We start from the raw sequence: 11,853 nt of genomic DNA, 5'->3' as shown, positions 1-11,853 counted from the left end.
CACTCAAGAATGGGGAAGTCATGGAAGGGAGTCTTGTCAAGCCAAAATAGAAGTGCATCCAGATAACTGCATCATATAAATCTCACTATGTTTTCTCAGATTGTGTTCTGAATTTTTTAAATAAGAAAATTCTATGTTAATCTTAAAACCTGTATTAACATTTTCATGAGTTAGATTGTATAAGGAGGTAAAGATCAAATGTGCTAAATTTTGTATCTCAAAAGCATGCTTCAAAACATGCTGTTTCACTCTGGGCCTAGCACTTAGATAAAAATAAGTTTAGAAAAGCTTTTGAAAAACTTAAACATCCATGCCACGTAATATATATACTATAGCAACTCAGCAAATAGAAAGGTATAGTAAAAAGTACAAGTTTCCCCTTCCTCCAGGTAACTGCTTTCAACTAATAGAATAAAAAGCTTTCTAAAACAATGGAGAAGATAAAAACAAAACTGAAAATAAAGAAAATGGCACAGAAATGTTAATAAATGTCACAGAACAAAATGGCATAAAATGAAAGTTTTCAGGATTTTAAGATGTAAACCCTCTATTAAAAGACTTGTTGAGTAGAAGAAATTTAAGTATAATCTAGTTACAAAAGACATAGTATTTTAAAAATGACATAGTCATAAAACAATTATATGCCAATAAAGATTTTTTTTTAATTTAAACAAAATGTAAATAAATAATAATTAAAAATTTAAAAATGACAGTTTGCTACAAAGTAAAAAACAGACAAAGATATATTCAACAAATACAGACCAAAAATAAATGAGAGGGAGAGGAATTGGCAATATTATTGAATCAAGATAAAAAGCATTAATGAGGCAAAGAGAGCTTTATATTGGTAAAAGGGTATAAATAGAATTCTCATTGTCTTGATGTTCAATGCCAGATTATCATAGTATCAAAATATATAATCAAAATTGTATTAGTCAAGGTTCTCCAGACAAACAAAACAACAGAGATTTATTTGAAGGAATTCGCTCATGTTATCGTGGGGACTGACAAGTTCAAAGTCTGCCTGTCTGGAGGGCCAACAGGCTAGAAACTCAGATAAGAGTTGATGCTGCAGGCTTGACTCCAACATCTACAGGGCAGGCCAGCAGCCTGAAAACTCAGGCAGAGTTTCTGTGTTGCAGTCTTGTGACAAAATTACTGCTTCTTTGGGAAACCTCAGCCTTTGCTCTTAAGGCCTTCAACTGATTGGATGTGGCCCACCCACAAAAATGGAGGTAATTTGCTTTAGTCAAAGTCAGCTGACTACTAACATTAATCCCATCCACAAATACCTTATAGCAATATCTAGACTAGTGTTTGACCAGACAGATGTACACCATAGCCTGCCAAGTTAATGTGTAAAATTAACCATCCAAGAAATATCAGGAGAAATTGACATACAGACAATAGCAGTATAAGACTAACATACCTCTTAGTTATTGGACATATCAAGCAGACCGAAAATTAAATGTAAATATAAGGAATATGAATACTATTAACAAAGTATATAATATACTATGAATTATAGATAAACTGTATATGAATATAACATATACTTTTTATATTATAAATTCTATAAATAGAATAGTGGTAGCAATCTGAAAAAAATGTAATGTTGGATCCATGTCTCACACTTTGTACTAGAATATATCCCACAGAGATAAATATTTACATGTTACTTGGAGAGCCATGATAGACCTTTTAATGTAATTTTGAAGTTTGGAAAGCCTTTCAGGGAGTGACACAGAACCCGAGTCATACAAATAAATAAATAAATAAATTTTAATTAAAAAGTTATCTCTGCCTGGCAAATCCATTCTTTTTTAATTGAGTTCTTTTACTTTAATTTGAGTCCTTACTGAGCTGTAAGCATTGTTCTGTATTCCCATTTGGCCTATGGGATCTTAGTTCCCTGACCAGGGATTGAACCTGCACCCTCAGCAGTTAAACCACAGAGTCCTAACCACTGGACCACCAGGGAATGCTTAGGCAAATCCATTCTGTTAGTCACTCAGTTATGTCTGACTCTTTGTGACCCCAAGGACTGTAGCATACCAGGCTCCTCTATCCATAGAATTCTCCAGGCAAAAATACTGAAGTGGGTTGCCACGCCCTCCTCCAGGGGATCTTCCCAACCCAGGGATAGAACACGGCTTTCTCACATTGCAGGCAGACTCTTTACCGACTGAGCCAACAGGGAAGCCCTTCTAAGTAAAGCCAAAAGACAAATGAAAAATTGGAGATAATATTTGAAATTCTTATCACAGATGCTTTATTTCTCTGAGTTCTTACAAATCAATAAGAAAAAAAGACTAACAATGTAATAAAATACTGATACTAGTAGCATGGCTCAGACAGTAAAGAATTTGCCTGCAATGCAGGTGACCTGGGTTTGATCTCTGGGTTGGGAAGATCCCCTGGAGGAGGAAATGGCTACCCACTCCAGTGTTCTTGCCCAGAGAATCCCATGGACAGAGGAGCTGTAGAAGGATACAGGAAAAACTTATAACATTAAGTGCCTTTGGGAAACAGAACTAGTTGGTTAGAGGACAGGGATGAGGAGACTTTTCACTCTATATGCCCTTAGGTACCATTTGAATGCTGAAGCACAAGTATTTAAACATTAAAATTTTTAAATGATAAAAACATGTATTAGAGTCCTACCCATAAATAATACACTCACTATTCATAAGACAGCTAATAAGAAAATCTCAGTGCTCTAAAAACAAAAATTATACAGGCCATCTTCTGTAACCACCATGCAATAAAGCTGGATATGAATGCAAACTCTCACTGTCCCCAGCACAGACATGCCTAAACTTGGAGCCTCAAGGGTTCAATCAAATTTATCACATATGCCTTCTAACTTGGTCAAGTTCCATGCTCATTTTTTATTCCTTCATCATAGAGGCTATGGAAGAAAGAAGCCAACTGTGAGTCCAAATTCTAACACTGTCAAGCCCTATTTCAGAAAGTCTTATTAAATACACTTTCTGAACACAGATACCTGACTGAGACCTTGATACATCTCTCCAAATGAAGAGGACCTGGCAGGGAATCTGGCCCAAGCACCAAAAGATTACCCTAAAATTCATGTTTCCACTGCCTTCTTTCCCCTTAACTAGGCATTTCTCAAAAGGTGATAAAGAGGTCACTTCTCCAAATGCCTCAATCTCGTGAACAGGGAAATAGTGAAGGTGTACCAGAAGGAGACACAGAGGTAGCTGAAGATGGACTCTCAAGGACCCATAGGTAAACATAACCCTCTTATTGTATATCTTTACTTCTTTACGTCAACAGCATAGTCAGAACGGATAGTCATGTGATGTCATAGATGTCTCTTTGGTAATGTGACAGATGTGATGGTAAATGCTGTAGCAAGCAAAAACTGTTTTAACAAATTGAATGGTAAAGAGTCGAATGAGGGTGTGTTAGTATGTGTGTCTCAGTTGCTCAGTTATGTCCAACTCTGTGACCCCATAGACTATAGCCCCATAGACAACTGGGCTCCTCTGTCCTTGGGATTCTCCAGGCAAGAATACAAGAGTGGGTTGCCATTCCCTTCTCCTGGAGATCTCCCCAACCCAGGGATCAAACCTTAGTCTTCTGTATTGCAGGCAGATTCTTCACCATCTGAGCTACCAGGGAAGCCCGTATGTTAGTATACTAAATTACAATTTTCTAATAGCATGAGAAGTTGGAATTAAGATACACAAACTCCAGAAATAAGATCAATACTTTACTGATCACATTCTGGGTAGATGATCTTTTATTTAAATGTTTATATGTTTAGAAACACACACAATGTGTTCTATTTTTGCTTTTCAGTCCTCTAATACCTGGTTAAGCTGTTCTTTTTTTTAATTGGAAGAAAATTGTTTTACAATATTGTGTTGGTTTCTGCTGTACATCAGTGTGAATCAGCTGTAATTGAAGTCGCTCAGTCGTATCCGACTCTTTGCGACCCTGTGGACTGTAGCCCACCAGGCTCCTCCGTCCATGGGATTCTCCGGGCAAGAATACTGGAGTGGGTTGCCATTTCCTATTCCCTTCCTACTTGAGCCTTCCTCCCACTTTCCCATCCCATCCCTAAACAGTTCTTTATATTAGATTTTCTCTGATGAAATAACTATTATGGTTTCTGTTCTCCTGATTCAACCTTGACCAATACCCAAGAAAACAGTAATTCCAATTAAAACTACCATAACTACTAAAATGATTCCTTCAGAAGAGAAAAAGAAAGAATCTAACAATAACAACAGCAAAAAGCTTCTGAAGAAGAACCGTCACTGTGGGGTTGAGGTGGAGGGGGGAATGTCATTGTTCTATCAAATGTTACAGCCTGTTATGAAGCTGCACCAATTTTAAGGAATGTGATACTGGCACAGGAAGAGATAGACAATGTAACAAACCAGAAGGAACAAAAGCAGACACAAATATTTATGGTCGTTTTGATAGCTTAAGGTGAATGATGTAGGATTTGTGATCTCCGAAGAAGAAGATTTAGCTTCGGGACCAGGAACCAGGCTTGATCACTCAAGAGCTTTTGTGTAGCAGAGTTTTATTAAAGTATGAAAAGGGACAGAGAGAGCTTCTGACACAGACATCAGAAGGGGGACGGAGAGTGCCCCAATCCCTAGTCCTAGCAAGGGAATTATATACTTTTTAATTGGTTATTACAATAAATCAAAAGAATGTCTCAAGGTTGTAAAGATCTTACTAGACCCACTCCCATAATATACATTTTAAGATAACAGGATTAGTCAGAAGGTTTTCAGGAAGGAGAAACATGTCCTCAAGCAGGATACATTATTGTTATATAATCCTTACTAAGGAATGTAGAAAAGAATGTTTGTCCTTTCCTCCTCTTTGAGAGCCCCAGACCCCTTTTTCCTCCTCGGGGACCCTGGACTTCTTATCAACCTGCCTAGGAATTGACTCTCTCAGTTTTGCAACATCTCTATCTACTTACCTTAGTCTCAAAAGAAATGCAGGAAAAGAGAACCTCATCTGCCCGTCATCTCTTGACTCCTGAGCTGTGTGCTGCTTTGGGCAAAGTCTTTAACCTCTTAGAACCTCAGATTTCTCATTTGTAGGATGTAGATAATAATTACCATGAAGGGCTGTTGAAAAGACTTGAGATATTGTCATAAAGTGCCCAGTACTGTGCATGGCATATAATAGCTTCCTAATAAACAGTTGTTATTATTTTCTTTCACTATAACTCACAGTTTACTTTTACACAGTCACAGTTTTTTTTCCAAGTGACATGATCCTTTTCTTCTCTGTGTGTGTCTCTCTGCATTAGAGCACTTATGCATACTCCCCCCAAACTAGAGACAACCTTGCTGAATTGTATCCTGAAGACTGAATTGCATCCTGAAGACTGAATTGTATCCTCCCCCTAAAATATGTTGAAATCCTAAACTAGCCCCCCAAACCTGAGAATGTGACCTGATTTGGAAATAACGTTGTTGCAGTCATACTGGAGTAGAATTAGCCCCAATATGACTAGTGTCCTATAAGAAGAGGGAAATTTGGACACAGGTATGCCCAGAGGGAAGACAGACACATAGCCATGTGATCACAGAAGCAGATACTGGAGTGATGCATCTACAACTCAAAGAATGTTAAGGGTCACTGGCAACAACCAGAAGCTAGGAAGAGACAAGGAAGAAATCTCTCCACCTCCCATCCTGCACCCCTGACAGGTCTCAGAGGTATCATGGCCCTGAAGAGACTTTCATTTAGAACTCTGGCTTCCGGAACTGTGAGAAAATTAATTTCTGTGGTTTTAAGCCACCTAGTTATCACTATTTTGTTACAGCAGCCCTTAGAAAAGTAATACAAACCTAAATATTCTTCACAGGTGAATGCAAAACAAACTGTGATACATCCATACAATGGACTACAACATGGGTAAATCTCAAAGATTGAGAGAAGTCAGTCAATGGAGGGAGGGGTGGTGTCAATGGAGGTTGTATCCTGTATGATTCCATTTATGTGAAATTCTCTTAAAAGCAAGTCAATAGGATGGAGAACCAATCAGTGTTTGTCAGAGGCTGAGTGGGGCCAGAGTTTGACTACAAGGGTGACGTGAGGAAAATTTCTAGAATCATGGAACTGCTCTGTGTCCTGATTGTGACAGAGGTTATACAAAAATATGCAAAAATTATAAACAAAAATTTAAAAAAAATATTAACAAAATTTGTTAACACTGATAGAACTGTATGTTCAAAGAGAGTTAATTTCATAGTGTGTTAGTGAAAGTGTTAGTCGCTCAGTTGTGTCCAACTCTGTACAACCCCTTGGACTCTAGACTGCCAGGTTCCTCTGTCCATGGAATTCTCTAGGCAAGAATATTGGAGTGGGTTGCCATTCCCTTCTCCAGGACACCTTCCTGACTCAGGGATCAAACCCAGGTCTCCGACATTGCAGGAAGGCTTTTTTTTTTTACCATCTGAGCCACCATGGAAGCCATGGTGTGTTAAATTAGGTATTAAAAAAAAATGAAAATGGGCCTTCCCTGGTGGTCCAGTGGCTATGACTCCAAGCTCCCAATGCAGGGGGCCCAGGGTTGATCCCTGATCAGGGAACTAGATCCCACATGCTACAACTAAGAGTTCTTATGCTGCAACTAAGACTCAGCACAGCCAAATTAATAAATAAATACATTTTTTAAAAATGAAAACACATGCATATATATATATATACCCAAACAAATTGCTTTTCAAAATACTTGAAAAGAGATTTTTCTTCTGGGTTTCTGCCACAAAGGCTGCTTTGGGGGAGTTCTGCCACACTAATCCTGGTCTTCTGGGAGCCAGTCTTTCCATCTGTAGAAGGAGAGGGTCCAACTAGAGCAGGGGTTTTCATAGCAACCCCCCTCCACTCCCCCAAATTGCATCCCTGGGCGCTCCTTTTGTGGAAGTGGGAGTAAGGTTTGGTTTGGAGAGAAACAGCATTTGGACTCCATGTGGTATGAACCCACAGGTCTGCATCAATCAGAGTAGTTGTGCTTTCTGACTCATATATATTTTTATGTAGAGTAATTCAAGATTAGAATAGCTGCTCCCAAGCCAGAGTCAGATACCTAGGGAATTTAAACAATCCTAGATTTCAGGGCCTACTTCTGGGGTCCACTCAATTGTCCCTTTGGCAAGTATCCCCACAGATCCTAGTTGATCCCAGGGCTCTAATGGTCAGTGATTCTAAATAAGGCCTTTGGGTGGGGAACAGGGGGCCCTGGAATGGTGCTTCTTGCTTTCACGCGTATTAAATACAGTGATACAATGGGAATGCTGAAAGGGCTCTGAAACTAGGCCTCCTGTGAGATAGGGTCCGAAAGAAACTTACCCCATTTGTTTTAAAGGCAAGATAACTTTTAGAAAGAGTACTCTGTAGACAAAATGGGGCCATACACAGATGGGGGAAAGGCCCTTATGAGGATGGCTGTGCTGACCTCCAGCTGGCAGGGCCAACAAGTAACCTTTATAACAAGAGCAGCCTTTTCCTCTAAGCAGGAAACCATCTGCTTGCTAGGTCTCACGCTAAGGAATCTAATCCTCACAACAACCCTGGGAGAGACAGGCTGTCACTGATTTGACAGGTGAGGAAATGGAGGCTCTGAGAGGCCCCAGTCACATGGGGTGGGGTGACACAGTCGAGTCCTGGTCAGCAACTCCAGCCTCTACGCAACAGCCCATGAGAGTAACAGAGGCCTTGTGTCAGACGGACTCTCTCTGTTTTAGCAAGTGCCTTGGAGAAAGGGTGGCTCAGAGGGTAAAGAATCTGCCTGCGAATGCGGGAGATGCAAGAGACAGGGGTTCAGTCCCTGGGTTGGGAAGGTCGCCTGGATTAGGAAATGGCAACGCACTCCGGTATTCTTTCCTGAAGAATTCCATGGACAGAGGAGCCTGGCGGGCTGCAGGCCATGGGCTCTCAAAGAGTTGAACACGACTGAGCTACTAACACTTTCACTTAGAGAAAGGGATTAATGTTTCTCACAAAGGCTGACGGGGGTTGTTGAGGGCACTTTGGGACCTTGCCATATAGTAGATCACTAGAAAAAAAATATTTTTATAAGCTTTATATAGTAGAATTGGGGCTTCCCTGGTGGCTCAGTGGTAAAGAATCTCCCTGGCAATGCAAGAGACTCAGGTTCAATCCCTGGGTTGGGAAGATCCCCTGGAGAAGGAAATGGCTACACACTCAAGTATTCTTGCCTTGAGAATCTTATGGGCAGAGGAGCCTGGCTGGCTACGGTACACAGGATCGTAAAGATTCAGACACAACTGAGCGACTAAGGACATGGTGGAATTTTTTTTTAAATTATTTTATAAGCAAATTGAATTTAGAAAGCCAGAGTTGAGTCACTGTGGTTGAAGGTGGGGGCAGGAGTACCCTGGGGCTCCCCCAGGACTCCCAGAGAACCCCAAGAAGGCCATTTATCCAGTAGGTTGGCACTTACTGTAAGAAGCATGTACAGTCAGAGACATGTACCATGTCTGAGGCTCTGGCTTTGGGTTGGGAAGAACCAGGTGGGGTTGGGGGTGGAGGTGGGGAGGGGACACTCACCCATGGGTTAGCCCTGAGTTAGCCAGGCTACGGGTTCATCTAAGCTGGACACCAGCTTGCCCACCCTCCTCTCTGGCCAGGCCCCAGCAGTCATGCCCGGCCACTCACAGGATAAGAAGCATTGTCACCATTTTCTATTTAATGAATTTTTTTCTTTAAAGATAAGCACGCTAAGTTAAGAACTCCAGCCTCCTCCTTCCCCCCTTTTTGCCTGCCTATCTAAAAAGGAGTTTCTAGTTTCTTTATCAATAAAAGTTTAATGTTCACCTCAGTCAAGTTTGGTGCAGGATCTGAAGCAGAAGTTAGCGGCTGGCCGGAATGACTCCCATCAGCGTCATCAAACAGATTTCTTTCTTATAGATGTCGGGAATCATCCCCAGTGAGGAACTGATCATGTGAACGGTGTTCTTGCCAAACAGCTTGAATTCATAATGGATAAGCTGCTCCCAAAAGCCGTTGTTGGGCCGGATGGTGGAGCGGCAGAACTTGGTCCACGTGTGGGCGTCCAGCAGCGACATGGAGTGGTACTTCATCAGGTAGGCGAGGCAGAACGTGGCAGAGCGGCTCACCCCCGCAGCGCAGTGCAGCAGCGTTCGGCCTTGCATCATCTCCACGCTGTGGATGCGATCTGCAATAAAGTCAAAGAAGTGGTAGAGGCGCGAGTTGGGAGCATCCGCCAGCGGCACTTTTATGTACTGGATGTCTTCAAAGAATATGTCGGTCGCCTCCACCGACACATTGATGACCATGGTGATGTGGTTGGTAGATAGCATGAATCTGTCCTTGGCTGCCACAGCGTTGCTGAGGTAGAGACTCTTGGTTATCTGGGAGAGGCCATGGGCCGCGGGCTGCCGGACAGCCTGAATCGGAAACGGACACAGAGGCGTTGTCATCGAGGCGGTGGCACAGCAGTCTCTGCGGTGTCCCGGGAGCGAGCTCAGGATGCAGCAGCTCCGTGATGTCTCTGGAGAGGTTCTGGGCGACGGTATGCTGGTCACCCACTGGTCACCCTCCTTCTTCACTCCGCCCCCCGATTCCCCTTCCCCACCCCACTTCCCGTCCCTCGAGGGCGTCACAATTCTCCACGGCCCTTCCCATTGGTTCCCATGGCAATGGCAGCTTGCAGCAGGGAGGACTTGGCGGCAAAGCCAGATCTTTCAGAGAAACCCCAGATCTCTCTTTTTATCTTTCTTCATAGTTACTTATTTTCAGAGCCGAAATTCTTATGCCTGGATGTTTTAATGTTCTGTTACCAGATATCTCTTTTATGTTTCAATTATTAGGCCACTCTGTACACAGTGTCTATTTTATTAGGGTTGAAGAACAGGGCTTACCCTTGTTCTGCAAAGTAACAGTATCATATTTTACCTTGGGGCACAGCATTTGGCTCCTGCGATAGGCTGATCTCTATAAAACTGCGGTGAGGTAGGGGTTTCCACTGGCCCTGGTGACCTGGCCTGATACTTCTTTGTTGATTGTAGCCATAGCATTATGCTCCTGCTCTCACACACATCAGGACTGTTTATTATAAGGGAACATTGCTGATACAGAGCGCTTTATGGTGAAGTTGGCCTGTGGTGAACAGTTGTGACTAATTTAGCTATGTTGCTGTCCATTTGTGCATACGGCCTGAATGATTTATCACCTGATTCTGCTTTTTCACCTGAAACAACAGCTCAAATTATCTTGTCTACATTATCCCAAAAGAATGCCCACCTGCTTTGTAAACAGCACATCATTTTGACCTCTACTGATGGTCTCTTCCCGCAATGTTAAAAATTCTGTAACGAGTCAATGCTATGTCATAACTGGGCCAAAAATAGATTTTTAAAATGCTCCCTGAGATATGCATTTTCTCTCAGCTAAGATTTTTGTAGGATTTGAAGATTCGAAAAACTGTAACCTAAAACTAACAAATTCTTTCATAGAGCAGCTCTGAGATCCATTACTTCCCCATCATTCCTTATCATTTTGGGTTATATGCAAAGTTTGGTCCTTAAACTTTAAAAATGTTATAAAATTATTGGGTGGGGGGGCTTCCCTGGTGGCTCAGTAGTAAAGAATCTTCCTACAGGAGACCTGGGTTCGATCTCAGGGTTGGGAAGATCCCCTGGAGAAGGAAATGGCAACCCACTCCAGTATTCTTGCCTGGAGAATTCCATGGACAGGGGAGCCTGGCAGGCTACAGTCCATGGGAGTTGCAAAAGAATCGACTTAGCAACTAAACAGCAACAACAAAATTAGGGGACTTCCCTGGTGGTCCAGTGGTCAAGACCCTGCCTTTCCAATGTGGAAGGCTCGGGTTTGATCACTAGTAAGGGAAATAAGATTCCACATGCAGCGTAGCCAAAAGATATTTTTTTTAATATAGTAAAATTAACCAAAAGAATTCCATACACTATTCTTAAAGACAAGTGTGGCTCATATTAGAGTCATGTATTTTTCCAGCCAATATTCTGTGATGCCCTTTCATCTGAGGGTTGTTGAATGTCTTCAAACTCCACTGTAGATCTTTTCTTGGATGGATGAGGAGATGATGTTTCCTCCTCTTGAGTTTGGAAACTGATCACTTTCAAATTTCCACTTACCTTTACTTTTTCTTATTATTTAGGGGGAAAAAATGTACGAGGGACTCGCTTAAGAACATACTCTCTACCTGACACTGGGAAAAGACCCTGAGTGTCAAGAATCAGTTAACATTCCGATTTCTCTATTCAGTAGTTGAGGCCTCTTCCTTTTTGATATAAGCCTGCCTTTCTAATCTCATTCATTCATTTACTCACTAAACTTTTCTTAAGAATCTATTGTGTGCTAGGCATTTTCACTTTTATAAATCTTCAGTTCTGACCAAACAAATAAAATGTTCTTGGTAATTGCAACATACACATTCCTGCTTTCTTACTTTTGCTCATGCCATTCCTCTTGCTTGAGAAAACGTTCTTACTCCTGCCTGTTTACTGAATCCTTTCCAGGCCTCAAGAATGAGCTTGATTAAAAAAAAAAAAAAGAATGAGCTTAATTAATTAAAAAAATAATCAGCTGAGCATCCAATCTGTGTCAGGTACAGTTCTAGCATTGTGTAGATCTAACACAGCACACCCAGGCTCAGATATCAAAGAACTTATAGTTTAGTCCGAGAGATACATAATCATGAAAGAGTCTAGAAGAGAGGATGATTCATTGTTTTATGTGTGTGTCTGCTTGGGGGCTAGGGGGTGGTCGGTGAGGGGGGTGGATATCACGAAAGGCTTCATAGAAAACATGACCTGTAACAAA

General features: G+C 41.5%; 1 protein-coding gene across 1 annotated transcript; it reads right to left on the bottom strand.

Moving 5' to 3' along the window:
- Positions 1–8,616: 8,616 nt before the first annotated feature.
- On the bottom strand, positions 8,617–9,628 carry DUSP21 (dual specificity phosphatase 21). The gene has a single exon (XM_070461815.1). It carries the CDS (start codon positions 9,468–9,470, stop codon positions 8,880–8,882), a length of 591 nt encoding a protein of 196 aa, XP_070317916.1. The 5' UTR covers positions 9,471–9,628; the 3' UTR covers positions 8,617–8,879.
- Between the last annotated feature and the right edge of the window lie 2,225 nt (positions 9,629–11,853).

Source organism: Odocoileus virginianus, chromosome X (genome assembly GCF_023699985.2).
Source record: "Odocoileus virginianus isolate 20LAN1187 ecotype Illinois chromosome X, Ovbor_1.2, whole genome shotgun sequence".
Taxonomy (NCBI): Eukaryota; Metazoa; Chordata; class Mammalia; order Artiodactyla; family Cervidae; genus Odocoileus; species Odocoileus virginianus.
This window is presented reverse-complemented; position numbering and strand designations above follow the sequence as displayed.

Coding starts and splice junctions, on each gene's coding strand:
- DUSP21 (XM_070461815.1), bottom strand. CDS start 9,470: ATGACAACGCCTCTGTGTCCGTTTCCGATTCAGGCTGTCCGGCAGCCC.